This window comes from Triturus cristatus, chromosome 8 (assembly GCF_964204655.1).
Source record: "Triturus cristatus chromosome 8, aTriCri1.1, whole genome shotgun sequence".
Taxonomy (NCBI): domain Eukaryota; kingdom Metazoa; phylum Chordata; class Amphibia; order Caudata; family Salamandridae; genus Triturus; species Triturus cristatus.
In genome coordinates this window covers 189,582,863-189,599,263 of record NC_140591.1, presented here as the reverse complement: position 1 = coordinate 189,599,263, position 16,401 = coordinate 189,582,863, and the positions used below count along the sequence as shown (strand labels likewise).

Genomic DNA, 16,401 nt, shown 5'->3' with positions numbered 1-16,401 from the left:
CCACGTCCGCACCCCTTTTGCTCTTTAATGAAGCACTAATAGATGTCCTTCTAGGCACGTTGTCCAAGCCTAGCACAGGGACTCATGTGAACAGAACAATTGCACGCCACCATTTCCCTGCACCAGGTGATCCAAGGATCCCCAGCCAGCATCCCACCCCTGAGAGCATGGTGGTTCAGGATTCAACGTCCTGTGGTGCATTCCCTTCCGCTGGTCCACATAGGGAATCCAAGAGCTTGAACACACTTCAACCAGCCTGGCATTGCGGTTGGTAATTACTGCATGCTTATTGGGCCGTTTCTGGCACACCCTTTGGAAACAGTTGGGTAAATGCTGCCACAGGTCCCAGGCAGTAATGGATGGGACGAATACAGCAAAATTCACCATCAGGTGTGACTTAGACACAACTGAATCGCTGGTCAGAGCAATTTCATCTACGGTGGCCTTACGGCGCCACACCTGGCTGAGAACATCTGGCTTTTAGGGGATGTCCAGGCTAACCTTATGGACATGCCCTTTGACGGGACTCGTCTTTTTGGTGAGAAGGCAGACTCGGCCTTGGAGTGCTTCAAGGAAACTCATGCTACAGCCAGATCCTTAGGCCTCTCGATTACACCTCGTGGCCAGTCTAGCTTTCGTCCCTTTCGCAGCAATGGAAGGGGTTCTCAACCGTGTCAGCCACATCCCAGCCACCATCCTGCGCAGATTCCCTAATTTGTGCGAGGATGTTGATTTGGTTCCTTCCTACCTCGTACTGGTAGCCAGAAGTCGTCTGTCACCCAGCCCTCGGCAGCTGCAGCCTCCAAGCATTCCTAGTTTGATTCTGCAAGGCCATGTTATTCCAGTCAGAGGGAGAATTCAGCACCATCTCCTCGGCTGGAGGTCCATAACATTGGACAATGGGTCTTGCAGATCATTCATGAAGGCTATTCTCTTCTTTTTCTTCCTTTTGCTCCTCCTTTACAGCCATCTCAAGAACGGCTAGCGGAACATCATCTAGTATTACAAGAGGAAGTTACAGCTCTCTTAGCCAAGGGAGCTATTGAAAAGGTTCAGATTTCATATGTAGGCAGTGGTTGTTACTCCTGCTACTTTCTGATACCGAAAAAGAACAAAGGTTTGTGGCTCATTTTGGACCTTTGGCCCGCCAATCTCTTCTTCAAAAAGGAGAAATTCAAGATGCTCACGTTGGCTTGGGTCTGGTCTGCCGTAGACAATGGAGACTAGCTGGGCATTGGACTTACAGAATGCCTATTTTCACATCCCCATCTTCCCTGCCCACAGGCGTTACCTGTGGTTCAAGGTAGGCCACGAGTACTTTCACTTCACCATGCTTCCAATTGGTCTTGCCAGTGCCTCTTGGGTGTTCGCCTAGGTTTTCAACCGCGTCAGCCATATCCCAGCCACCCTCCTGCGCAGACTCCCCAAGTTGTGCGAGGACGTGGACGCGGTTCATTCTGACCTTGGAATGGTAACCAGAAGTCCTTGGATTCAGGTCATCTACAAATGCAAATTCAATCCTCACCGCTGGCCACCAAGGTTCGAGTTTGTATTGGTGTACACCCTGTCCAAGTAGGGACCCTCCCGTCTAGTCGGGTAAGGGGATTACACACCTAGAGTGAATGCACAAATAGCCCCTATCTGTCTAAAACCAGAAAGTGAATCCACAAGCAGGTAGAGGCACTCAAGATAGTTAAACAAGAAAATGCCCACTTTCTAAAAGTGGCATTTTTAAACACACAATTTGCAAACCACCGTTACTAAAAGGTGTGTTATTAAATTCAGAGAGCCCAAACTCCAAATTTTCTGTGCTGTTCCCAATTGAAAGTCGCACTTGTAAAATGTTACAAGGCAGCTCCAATGATAGCCTATGGCAGAGCTAGTCCTTGCAATAGTGAAAAATTAAATACTCAGTATTTCACTATCAGGACATGTAAAACACACCAGTACATGTCCTACCTTTAACATACACTGCACCCTGCCCATCGGGGTACCATGGGCATTCCTTAGGGGTGACTTACATGTAAGAAAAGGGAAAGTTAGGGCCCGGCAAGTGGGTGCCAGGTTGACATGGCAGTTAAAAATTGTGCGTTAGACACTGCAGTGGCAAGTCTCAGACACATTTGAAAAGACTATTTGTGTGGGTGGCACAATCAGTGCTGCAGGCCGACTAGTTGCATTTGATTTACAGGCCCTGGGCACACACAGTGCAGTTTACTAGGGACTTACCAGTAAATCAAATATTCCAATCATGGATAACCAATCAGAATCGCAATTTACACAGAGAGCATATGCACTTTAGCACTGATCAGCAGTGGTAAAGTGCCCAGAGTACTAAAGCCAAAATAAGCTTCCAACCCATCAGAAAAACATATGTTCAAGCTGGAAGGCAAAAAAAGGCAATTCAGAATATTAGCTGAAGAGCCATAAAGCAACCCTCATATTGAGTTTTGTATGCATGGGGAAAGCTTTTTGGGGGGATTTACTTTTGGAGTGCACAAACACTATAGGAAAAAGTGATATCAGGACACACTAACTCCGAGTAAGAGATTGGGAATCACTGAGAAGATCATGAAGCAGCTTCAGTAGAGCAGATCTACAACGAAAGCAGAACGAGAGAAGGTGCGCTGAACACAAGAGGCCATTGGCGTATATACATTGCTTCCAAATCCCCTGAAACGGAAGCATGGTGTGGGCGGGTAAGAGGTCGGGTTTGACTCATTAAGTTAACCTGTTTGAGTTTGGGAAGTCAGGTTTAGTAGCAGTGAGAAGTAGAGAGAGGGTGATAAAGTGAAATAGTAACTGAGCAAGAAATAAGAGAAAACCAAAGAAAGGACGACCCTCCAAGGAAGATGGAAGGAAATTGAAAGGGGCATTAGAGAGAAAGAGATGGGGAGGTTGACAAATGAGAACAAAATTGTAAGAGAGAGACGGGCAGAGTGAGATCACTTTCAATATGGCGAGAACAGAAGGGTTCATGACTTCTGAGGATAAAAATGGGAATATAAGGAAGGAGCACAAAGAATGCAAGAGAGCATGCAAAAGTGAGAACAAGAGAGTGGCAGAAAGAAAGAAGGTAAATGTGGGAACGTTGTAAAGAAGCCTTCATAATGTACCTAAATCTGAGGAGTTTATTGTATGGAATGTCTTCATAATTCATTCCAAGCCAGAATCACAAATATTTGTTAGTAGTGGTGCCATACCTATGAATTAGGTGTTCTTACTGTTTACAAAAATCTTAGCAAAACAGCCCTGTAGCTCTGCATATATCAAGGTTGAGCATCTACTGTCAGTGAACTGCTGGTCCAATTTTCTACTTTCTTGCACTTGATTTCACTATTATTTAGGAGAACCTTGTGGAAAACAGATTTAAAAAAATGAAAATTGGATCATCCAAGTAAGAGTCATCTTGCCACCAAGAATCATACATTAAATCCATTCCCTTGTGCCGTCACTTCACACAAATTGTCACCATCAACAAGATCCCTAGTGGACTTAGAAACTTTATTTCATACAGTTACAGCTGTGGTTAGGCCACCAGCACATTGGCACAATATTTCTGTACTTCAAAATCTCACCATATTGTAGTTCTTTGTGGAGAGAATCATGAGGTATAACCTCTAGAAACCTCCTTTAATATTGCCATCTCTGTGGACCATATCTCCAAAACATATAATCTTGACTAGGTGTCTGAGAGTGTGCCCTCTGCCCAGTACCCCTTGGCAATGGGGTAGTAGTTGCATGGTATGGTATGGCATGGCTAAAGGCCATACTCTGTGCACAGTGCCTGCACTTCCAAAGTCCTACCTGGTGGGAGGGAGAGTGATGTGTTAGATACTCAAAACCCACAACCTGCACCAGTCAGGTACTGAAGTCAGGGTATTTAGTCAGCCATGCCCGGCAGCCAAAACTGTTCATGCAGGCTGTATAGTGAGAGTGCTTTGTGGCAGGCACCTTGAGCATACTGGGTATGCTTGAGCATACTGGGTATGGATGAAGATGATGTTCTTTGGGATTTGAGGACAAGTGACCTTGCAAAGTGTGTGGTTGAAGGCGATGTCTTTTTGCCAGTTCACACCCTTTCTCAAGTGAGAAAAGCTAACCGCATGCCCACTAGCCTCTAGGAGCCACAAGATCAGGGAACGTTATGTGTGGCAAAGTTAATTATAACAAAACAAAAAAATACATTTAAAGTGAAGTTATAAGTTGTTTAGTCACATTACAAAATAAAATGTGTTTTAAAAAGAATTTTAAACTTACAGAGTCTCCTGAAAGCTCATTTTAATATGGTACAGTCCAAAACCTAAAACCCTTGTGATGTTTAGTTATTATGAGCAATGCAACCATAACCCCCAAAATACTGATGTTTTCCTCATAGAAGGTATCAAAGATTACATCATCAATGCTCTCCCTGATGATATCACACGCACATCACCATTGAAGTGTTCACTGATATCATCGTTGTTGCAAGCATTTGGTCTTCTATTAACCACTTTGCTGCAATTCAGACCTTTTCTACATTTAGCAACTGCAACAGAAATGGGAGTGCAGTCTTTTAACAGTAATGGGCACGATGCTCGGTATTGATAGTGGATAGCTCCAGTACCCTTAACAAAGACATCTACTTGCTGACACTAGCACTCCATCCTTCCAACTCCATTTACAGGTTAGGCCCTGTGCACAGACAACTGTCAGTGCGATGAGTCAGCCAGAGTTCACTGCACGCAGGGCATTTCCAAACACCAAACTCTGAGCTCAGAACCCACTGGACATTGTCAGCAAGCTGTGTGAGAAGGGATCCTGAAGGCAGGCCTGGCCAATATCCATGTGCTGAGCCCAGAACCTGATGGACACAGCCCTCTGAGCTCAGAACCCACTGGACATGGTCAGCGAGCTGTGTGAGAAGGGATCCTGAATGCGCGCCTGGCTAACGTCCATGTGCTGAGCCCAGAAGATTCTGGACGCAGCCTAAAATTGTGTCCTTTCACCTCTGGGATAAGACCATTTCAGTAACTAGTGATGATACAGTTGATGATGTACTATCACAGGTCTCACTTAGCATTATTCACTGAGAGGAATGAATATTGTTGAAATGTTTCAACTAACCTTGTGCACTGGTAATTACTCTGGGCAGATTACGAGCCCACTCTGTTTTTTGTTCACTATGCCACTACAGACAGACAGGGTGCAACCATACAAAATCAATATTGTTCTGGCCTGCAGGGGTCAATCCACCCCAAAATGCTAGCCAGGCCACCTCTGTATGAAACCATAAGCAGCCCTTGACATATTTCAGCCTTGTTAGACCTCATCAGTGAGAACAAAATAAATTAATGGAATACTAGAATCAATTTCAGGCATTTGTAACCGAGGAACAGGTCATTCAAGCCATTCTTAGCTGTCTTTCAGTGAGATATTTTATCACTACCACTTGTGTAATGATAACATTGTTATTCTCTTTGTCGTGTATCCTCAACTTGGGGGATTGGCAAATCATGGTTTAGAATGGCTTCTCCAACGATTAGCTCGTGAGCTACTGGTAGCTCTCCAGTTACCTGTGAGTAGCTCTCCTGTGTGCAACCTAGCATACTAAACTAGAAGTTTTTACTTGCTGGATTTAACATGTATATACCAAAACTGAAAAGTGTGTATTTGAGACACAAATGGGTGTATTTTCTAAAACCCATAATTTAAAAAATATATTTATTTAAAGCTGATATTTGAATGCTAAATCATGTAGTTTGGGGAGACTTATTACTAACATTATTCCCTTTGTGCTAGGGTACATTGCAGCTGTTACTTTATGTAATACACTTGTAGAGGTATTCCAAATGGACTAAGCCTTTTTTACAGTATTGGTAGCAATCCTGCACTGAGGTGATCATGGCTGGTAATCTTGCATAGAGTGACCACTAATGTACTCTCCTCTGAAGCTTACAGCACTGATAATTTTGATAGCTCTGGACGATTTTTGTTGAACAAAAGTAGCTCTCATTAGTGAAAAGGTTGGAGACCCTTTTAGATTATCCTTGGCAGCCAAGTTCTTCTGGAGGGTTTGAAGCTGTTCCTGTCTTCACTATTCACTAGTGAATAGTGTAAAGCACAATACTGCACACATTGGTCACATTTACACTGTACTCAGCAATAGTGAAATTATAGAATCTTTCACTCAGCTTAGTTGAGTTTTCCAGAGTGTGATATGAGTGATATTTTACATCTATTTACAAAAACCATCAGCACCTAGATCTCAAGAACTACAAAGGCATCTGAATAGCTTAGTAACCTCCGGAAAGTCTTGTGCACTCATAATCAACAGGATTCGGATTAACACTGGTAACAGAAATATTGTGTACAAAATTCCAAGAAGACTTGTCACCAGTCACAGTACTACGTACAACATTTACATTTTATGTACATTAATAAATGTGTCCACAAAAATTATATAGGGAAAATAAAAGCATACTTTATCGAGTACTAGAAAGCATTTGACTCAATCTGACAAAAGGACTCCTCCTACAACTCCTCAAAAGTGGTAAGGAGTCCCGACGCATACTTTGTCAGTGAGGTCAGAACCTTTTTGTGGGATGGGAAGTGTCCACGGATAACGACACACAAGCTTAGCAGAGGATGGTATGATGGGGGGATTGCCCTGCCCGACCTGCAACGGTACTATTGGGCCACCCAGCTAGCCGTGATAAATCAGTGGGTTTTTGCCCCACCACTAGAACCTGCATACTGCACGGATAGATGGGTTATGTCCAAGGGCGGCTATCAGCGAGTGCTTTACTCCAATCCCAAGAGTCTTCGCCTAACGGGCCCTACTGTCGACACGGTGACAACCTGGCATGCGGTTAATAAGAAAATGGGCTGGCACAACATGATAATGTCACTCACCCCTTTGTGGGAATCTGAACGATTAGGCACACTGAGTAGATACCCGGGGTTCGATAAGTGGGACCTAATTGGACTTTGCTCGGTGGGGGACCTATGGAAACGCAACGGCATGGTCTCATTTGCACAACTTCAAAAAAGAATACCAACTCGCCAAGTCGGAGACTCACCGTTACCTACAGATTAGACACGCACTCACTTTACGGTCCCTAAGGAGGAGACCTTACCTGAGGCCTCCCCGCTGTAAGACAGACTCCTGACCGATCCCCTAACAAGCAAGGCGATCTCACTCACCTACCGTAAACTTCGAAATAATCAGCCTGACCCATTAATCCGACTCCACCAACAGTGGAACATGCACGTAGGCTATTTAGAGGATGGTAACTGGCAGGTGGCCCTATCCTCTCCCTGGGTGGTCGCCATCCCCATGCGCCTGCGATTTGTCCAGCTCTAGATCCTACCTGCCCGCGCACACGCTGGTTAAGATGGGCCGTCGGACTGACTCCGGCTGCCTCACGGGGGTGCTTCGGAGGGCACCTTTTTTCATACAATATGGGAGTGCTCACAGCTACAGCCCTACTGGGGGAAAATAGTCTCTGAGTTGGTAAGGGTGGGAGGGAAAACTATTACAATGTCCCCACAGCTTTGCTTACTGGATGTATGGGAGGCCACGGACCTGACCCAAACCAAACGTACATGGGCATCACTAGGGTTTGCTTTGGCGAAAAGAAATATCGCTCAGGGGTGGGGCACTGGTATGTCACCAAAATATACGAAATGGGCCAAGGATATGGACAGGGCCATGCTTGCAGAAAAAGATGTGTTCAAGAATTGAGGGTGCCTGGCGAAATGGGACAATAAGTGGGCGAAGTGGAATGTCTCCAGAGACGAACTCTGTATCTCTCCTACAGTGGAATTGCGCAAACATGTCAATTATATCCTTGCTCTTCCTATATAATGTTATAGTGTGCTGTGATATAATGCATATATATATATACAATTGCCATATTTGTGCTTCACTGAATGTGTGCGGACCTGTAGTTGATTGCTGTACCATCACAACTGTTTAATAAAAAAAGGAATTATACTCCCTTCTCAGTCTGTAGTTTATTGAATAATTCCTCACCAGTTCATGATTACTCCAACAATGTGATCGAACTGGCTACTGAATTAAACATATGTTTTTCGAATGAGGTATGCTAAGCTGTTTTTAAATTGTCTACTACATATACTCTAGAGATACGATAAAAGCTGTTTGCAGTGGTCAGTATTCTTTGGAAAATTTTATAGTTGAATAAACTATAATGCTGATGTCTTCAGGGTTATGCCTAACGCTAGACATGTAATAAAGACAGTGGAGCATCTATTTCGGACTTTGGCTAAACTAAAATCAAATTGAACAGAAGATTTGCAGAGACACAACTTGATTGTTGACTTAAGGAGACAAAAATGTCATTGCATTATTATAAACTTTCTTATATTGAACTGGAACTCCAGTTATTTAATTCCACATTGTTATCGGTGGCTAAAAGAGGGAGTATCTTGAGATTTTGAAAAGCTGCAATATCTACCTCTGTAGATGACTGGTTCATATGTCAACATCAAACAATTCCTATTCAAGGGTATTCAAGGGTAAAATTGCCTAGGGAAATTCTGCTTCATTTGGGGCAAAATCAAATCCTTATAGTTTGGAAATATTCATCTTCTCTATCATTCTTAATAAAGTCAGTGTGCTAATCTACCAATATACTTCCTCAGAGAGGGAGTGAGAAATGAGAGAAATGGAGTTTCTATGACCGTCTAATGTTTAAGTGAGGACAGTATGCACTGGAGGCTGTATGAAATGTTTCGATTTTGTTTGACCTTCCTACAACGGATAATGCATAGATAATGGTTGAACTGGAGGCTATCAGGTCAAACAAGAGTGTTACTGTGTTTAGCCTCTGTTTTATTTATGTTCTATTGTTGCTTCGTATCTATTTTAAAGATTATTTGAGAAAGACATACCAGTATCTCTGACACACCACAAATCCATAAGGGAATGATGTCTGGCTATAGTTGCTACCCCTTTTGGAGAAGTAATGTTGCAGGCAAGTAACATTTTTATGCATATTTCTTGCAATTTCTGGTGAACTAACCAGCCTTTGACTGAGGAAATAAAATGAATAATGTTCCCTCCCTAAAGAGTGTAGGTGTTTAAAAAACAAACCTTAAGTCAAGTGAAACTTTGTTCGGTTTATGACATGTCAAACCTTAAGTCAGAAAAGAAACCTTTTTAACTAACCTATTTTCATGTTTCCCAAAATTACTTTGTTGCAGGTATGCAGAGCAGTTCCTTGAAACTTTTTCCGAGCAATGAGCAGAAATCCATGTTGTTAAAGCGCCAAGCCTTTGCAGTGTTCAGCGGGGAGCTTGATCAGTATCATCTTTTCCTACCATTGATACAAGGTAGAGCATTTTAAATTTTTTAGATTGGGCAGGAGGTGTGCTTAGCAGGAGTTGTTACCCAGAAGTGCTGTTCACATTATTTCCTTGAGTACTCTACTCAATAAGATCGCCTGTGCAAACATAACAACACTAATTTAAAGTACATTGCTTATATGTTCCCAAGTCTAACACATATAAATGACATGGGTACTGGAGTTTATTTTCAGAACGACAGTTTTCATTTTTGGCATAGGGTAAAACGGCATTAGGTTGTTATGCTTTCATTTAGCCTGACTAATGAACAGCAATCCATAATATAGTCAAGAGTAACTGATTAGCACAGTAATATTCTGTTGAGATATCAATCGCACTGCAGCTATAAATCCATCTACAGAAGAGCCACCATTTATCACAGAATTCTACTTTATCTCTTAAGGATTTTGGAACATTGCTCGCCAGACCATCAATAGCTCCATAGGTAACCCCTGAGCCTAGAACAGAGCAGTACCATACCCATTTTAAATTAGTAACATAAGCTAGGTGGTTATTTATCATAGAACAGCGGCATGTTTGTTTATATCACGTTTAATAAAAAATGTGCACAGTTGTTCGGAACACGTAATTAAATCCATTACTTCAGTGCTTTTCATTCATATCAATACAGTCTATGACCACAGAAGACACCATAGAGGGGATGGTTCCAAACAATTAGCTATTTATTCAAATATATAATTATTTATGACTTACACACTCTCTATATTTAGTAGTCCATATTCTACATAACAGGCCAATAGACATTCACCACGCAATAGATCTCAATTCAAAGAATTAGTATTACTAGCTACCAATGTGCAGCTTGAGGAGACAGTTAAAAGTTGATGTATGTTTTTACCACTACAACATACTCTAGTAAGAATAGTTCTTGACCATGTTATCCACACCTAGATACCATTTCAGGATATTGTCATCTGTAAGGTTTGTACAGAATGTGGAGCTCCTTTGATCTATAGTCGTAGTGACTTTGAACACGTAGTACAGAATATGATCCCTCTACACTTTTGTAGTTTTAGCCTCTGCTGCCATGTTGTATAACTCCACCTAGTAAAACATATTCCACACCACCTTTCCCATTGGTGTATTGTGGGAAGAAACCTAGATGGTGAATTCTGAATGAATACCTTCACCATTTTGAAGCACCTGGAGGAGACCATAGTCGTCTTTTGACCTTCTGTAGTTATCACTGTATTAGTCACCTCGATTTTCTTGTAAAGGGCTTGTCGAAAGAATGATAGTAACTTATGAGCACTACCTGAGGGAAGCCAGAGAACTTGGAAAGATATACCTTCATGGAAAAGTACAGAATCATGGACTAACGTCTCAAATCTCCTCCCTATTTATTTAGGATTTACGGATTAACAGAATCTGGCCACAAGCTGCAGAGATGCAATCTTAGTGTTTCTTTGCAACTCTTTGATGTCACTGGGCCCTTATCTAATTCACAATTTACACACATTAAAATGAATGTAAATACAATGACATTCCCCCTTTGCCCTTCCTCCTTCCAGCCTTCACTAAGGGAGGGATAAAGGTAGACCCCAAGACATACTTCCTGATTTGAATTTGTCAGTCTCCTACCTGAAATGCAGTACATTAAAAGACATGTGTTGCGGTTCCTTTTGTATCTGTGGCAGAGTAGGCACAATGTAAGCATTTTTTAATAGTTTACAGAGGCCTTAATTTTCATGTTCATCAGCAGCATTTCCTAAGAGAGATGCCAGAAGTCTGTTTGCATACACTAGCACTCTGCTCTCAGGTGTGTAGGGAAAACAAAGGAAAGTACCCAGTGCAAATGGGTGCGTTCTACATTGCTCACTCCCAGCTGCTGTTAATGGGTCAGACTGTGCCCAGTTGCATATTTGGGACACATAAGCAAGTGTACCTTAGGTCGTTACCACTTACCACGGTCTACAAGCTAATGCATGTTCTTCAGCTTCTGATTGGACATGAAAGCAATACAGTTATGACTACTGTTTCGGGGGTAGGACATTTTTGGGCCTTGTTCGGGTGACATGATAAAGCATGCAATAGAAGAAGACTGGAAGCCGATAATTCTTCCAGTTTCATCCGTCTTCGTCATCTTTGAGATTATTTAAATCTTCAACCAAGGATATGAGCGGTCTAACCACCAGCTCTTCATCAAAGTCCCATGTTTGAACATTCTCCTAAAGGCAGCCGGACTACAGAGGTAACGGAGAGGGTTGTTGCTGGAGAGCTCTGCCAATGCACCTTAGTGCTGAGCATTTTAGATTTTAGGCAGCCACCCCTACCTGTGGTCTTAGTTGTGCAAATACACATGCATGTGAGTTCCCATAGTTCATTACTCAGGAATTATTTGTTATTCTTCACTAATGTTAGAGAAAATAATTTTCATTTTTTAGTGTCGCTCTCAAAACATGGAAAACATTTACAAAACAAAATAATCCTCTTTCCTCCTCACATTTATAGTGTTTTATAGAGGATCCCAGAAGGTTAACCTTGAATTAATATAAATCCATGAAAACCCACACTCAAGTACACATACACCGCACCCAAACCCTTTGCCCCATTTGTATGCATCAGATACAGATAGCACCGGGCTTAAAATGACTTTCTTTGAAGATTTTTTTTTTGTTGCAGTTTTTATATAGCGCAAAGTCGACCTGAAGGCATTGGAGCGCTTTACATGAGCACCAGTTGCATTACACAAGGGCACATTCATTTTTGTTAGGCACGGGGAGATTCAGTGATTTGCCCAGAATCACAGGCTGTTGAGGCAATACCGAGACTCGAACCTGGTTCCCCAGTTCCAAAGGCGGCCTCTTTGGCAATTACGCCACATCCTCTCCCGTGGACAAATAGCCGTCAAGATGTGATACACTGGCATGCAATTGTTTAAATGATTTTATATTTACAGCCTGCAGACATTGGGGCAATAATGTGCATGTTTTGTATACGCTAGACTAATCTTGTTACTATGTATGGAATATTTAATAATGTCTCCTCCTTCTTGTATTTTTATTTCATATGTCTCAAGAGATGATTTTACTGAATCAATTTGTTTCTTTGGAAGTCTTATTGGAGTTGGTAAAAGAATCTACACATAAACCAGGAATTTCACTGCAGCTTAAATCTACCAAAACTGATGCATGCAGAAAGGGGATTAGAAGGCACAAGGCAGTGAGTCCTGCAGTAAAAGAGCTTTACGGTGGCATTTTTTTCTTATCATCAATGACAAGCTGGAGCACTGTTTGCAACAACGCCTTACCAGTAATCATCTGTATATTGGGCCCTTAACTTTTCTCCTCACAGTCCTTACCACTAAGCTCTCTTCCATCCTCCCTTTAATGTTCAGCAAATCTGACCGCAAAGGTTACTCCATGATTCAGTGACTTTAGAAGCATGGATACATTGGTGGCGGACTATGTATCTTCCCTCATGGGAAGAGGAAACTAATTATTATTATTTTTTTTTAAGTAAAGCCAACAGATATGTTGTTTTTGTAGAGAGTGCATCGCATATAGGGCTGATGCCATATAATGTGAGGAATGTTAGTAAGGCTCCTTTTAATAAGAATTAGTCTTACCTAATTGGGGCATTATCTGTTTTTCAAGCTCACACCCAAGCCTTTATCTGAAAGTAGAACAGAAAAAATAAGTCAAAGGGATAGATGCCCCAGAATGGATTTGAATAATGTTCCCCTAAAATACATTTCTTTTATCTGTGTCCCTTAAAATATTGCAATGAATTTGACATTGTATTAATGCGCAATAACAATCTTTATAGTTTCACCAGAAGAAATTGATGAAAGGTTATTGGCTTTATCCAGATTTAATGTTCAAGGATCCTGATTCGAGAATTAGTTTTCCTTTTGAACAAATTAATAGAAATTCTTGCAAATCATTTTGATTCTTTTGTTATTTAATAAGTATCCTATATTCAGCAGAAAATGTTTTAAGAAAAGATTACAATTTCCAAATTTTAAATGTAGCTTTTTTTGGTTTTGCTAGAGCGACTGACGGAGAATTTGCGATATGGACAGAGTTCTGTCGTTGCTGCCCATATGTTTCTCTTATTTCGAGTATTGCTGCTTAGGATTTCTCCACAGCACCTGACCTCACTGTGGCCTATCATGGTGACTGAACTGGTAAGCATGAACGTACTAACAAAATGTTATTAAATGTGTTTTGGTCTCTGTGTCATTTTGCCATCTATAGTGTGTTGTTACTGTTGTGGAAAGTAAGCAATAGCACCTCTCTTTTGTCTGTTCCTACTTGAAACCAGTGCACACCTATTGCTGGCCAACCAATATAGCTAGTCATATTTTCTTTGTTCGTTAGGGTGACTATATCAAAAGAAATGTAAACGTATTACATTTCTGTATTAGTTTTCACCTTCCTGGGGTGTAGGTATGAGATGCCATCTTCATGATTTGTTTCATTATATTTGGTAGCTGCTTAAGAAGTTAGATTTCTGGGTGCATTGAGTCTGCCTCTGGCTTAGTTTACAGAAAATATGTGTTTGAGGCATGTATGTCTGTAGATACACATGCTGTCCATTCTCCTTACCATTTAGTGTTGGGCCCTGATGTGGGAAAGGTGTTTTTCTTCAAAGACGTCATTCAAGTCAAGAGGTACAATGACTCCTCTTCTTGTTGGCAATGCGCATGGTCATCAACTTCATTATTAGATTGTTTTGCTGCCCGCCGACTGAGGATGGAAAGTGAAGCAAGGCGTGTATAGGGAAATGTCCTTGCAAAAGAAGGAAAAGAGATAGTACTGGACACTGCAACTGCCACAGGCGTCCACAACGGAGGGGGGGGAGGTGCATATCAGTCTACTGCACTACATGCTACGAACAGATGCTTAGAGGGTAAGTAACATTTTTCATTCAAAGCATGTGTGGCTGTAGATACACATGTAGTGCATAGACTGTAAAGCAATCCTCCCATCAGTGCTGCAGTAGATTGAAAAAGTGTATGTATCACTGCCTAGCCAACATTGGCTTGTTGGCGGGTTAGCTCATCCAAGCAGTAATGTTTTGTAAAAGTGTGTGGTGTGGACCAGGTAGCTGCTAGGCATATGTCAGCTATTGGAATGTTCCCCAGGAGGGCCATACAGGCTCCTTTTTTCCGAGTGGAGTGGGCTGTAGGAGGAATGGTCAAAGTCCTTTTTGCTTTAGCATAGCATGTCTGGATGCATCTCACGATCTACCTGGCAATGCCTGATTTGGACAGGGCTTTCCCTTTATGGAGTTTGGAGAAAGCAACAAAGAGTTGTTGTGTGTTCCTAAAATGGTTTAATTCTGTCAATGTAGTATAAGGTCACGTTTCACATCCAAAGTATGGGAAGCCTGTTCCACAAATGAGTCTGGTTGTCAGAAGAAGACGGGGAGTTCAATGGATTGATTAAGGTGAAACTGGGAGCCACATTAGGGAAAAATTTGGGGTCAGTGCAAAGGACGACCTTATCCCTATATACTTGGAAGAAAGGTTCTTCTAAGTTTAGTGCTTGTAGCTCATTTATATGCCTAAGTGATGTCGACCAAAAATGCCACTTTCCAGGAAGGGAACTGAAAGGGGCAGGAGTGGAGGGGCTCAGACGGTTGAACCATGAGTCTTGTCAGTGCAATATATACAATATGACCTGCTCATACTATGGCACAGAACAAAAGATCAGTTTCTTGAATACTTCAAAGTCCTATACAATAATGATTGTGTGTTGCCATTCACTTACCCATTGAGCAAGGAGTATATAAACTTCTTGGATTGAACACTATATATTGAGAACAATATAATTGAGACCACCATCTTTAGGAAACCTACAGCAATGAACAGTGTCTTGCATGGCACTAGCTTCCATCCAAGAGCACTCATCAAAAGCATCCCTGATGGGGAGCTGCTAAGACTTCAGTGAAAATGTGATGAAGTCTCCCAAGAGATTTGCAAAAAGAGGATACAAATGGGGGGGACAGTACAAAAAGGCTTGTAACAAGTCGCACACATTCCACACACATGCAAACCTTAATCACAAAAAATAGGAAACAACAAAAGAAGATATTGATCCTGACGTTTAGCAATGAATGCCAAGACATAGTGAGAATTTTCCAAAAACATTTGCATCTAATATGTAAAGATCAAGACATTGGCAAAAAGCAGGGACCGACACCTAAAATAACATATGGAAAAGCACAACCACTTAAAGATCATCTAGTCAGAAGTCATTTCACGAATAAACCTGACACAAATTGGATCAGCAAAACCCAATTAGGATTTGTAACATTTTCAAACTGCGAGGCATGCAAATGAAAAAAAATGCAAAACATATCATTGACAAAAATTACAAACCCATAACGATCAAGCCTGAAATAACATGCAATTCACCAGTCATAGCATACATTATTGAATGGGAGTGTGGGCTTCAATACGTTGGGAGCACACCATGCACCCTTAAGAAAAGGGTCCTGGAACACATAAGAGAGGTGAAAACAAAAGATGAGAGCTATTCTGTGGCCAGACCTCAGTTTAAAAATCATGACAGCAATTGAAAATCATTAATCGGTTATGGTGTTTACACAATAATGAAAAATGAGCACGAAAGAGACAGAACCAAACAACTTTTACAATTAGAATCTAAATATATATACCAACTCCACACCAAATAACTGTTCTGGCTTAACGACGATGAAGAAATGCATCTACATCTATAAATAATATAGTAACTTCACCTATCTGAGGACGAAAAAGAGCTGAAAACTAGGGTGGCAATTGAAAAAGTAAACGTTGTCATTAATAATGAACAATATTGTCAAGACTGCGTCAAATATATAGTAACATAACATGGGTGTTGTAGGATAGAAGTGGATAAGATGCTGGCATTTCTCAGACACAAGAGACCATATTTATAACAAACTCAAAATAAGCCACAGAGGCCGTTGATTTAGATAATGTAAAAGTCTTGTAACTTCATACAGTATGGGTGACATAGGAAGTAAGTAGATGATAGAATGCTGACATCCCTCTGTTTCAAGAGACTAAATTGATGAACC

General features: G+C 41.4%; 1 protein-coding gene across 3 annotated transcripts in view; it reads left to right on the top strand.

Annotated features, from left to right (window-relative positions):
* The window catches only part of DOP1B (DOP1 leucine zipper like protein B), a 687,459-nt gene that overhangs the window by 540,133 nt on the left and 130,925 nt on the right, over positions 1-16,401 (top strand). For all 3 annotated transcript variants that reach the window (XM_085621292.1, XM_085621294.1, XM_085621293.1), the window contains 2 exons: positions 9,211-9,339; positions 13,365-13,501. In XM_085621292.1, the coding sequence (XP_085477418.1) occupies positions 9,211-9,339; positions 13,365-13,501 (266 nt within the window). The remainder of the gene's footprint in view (positions 1-9,210; positions 9,340-13,364; positions 13,502-16,401) is intronic.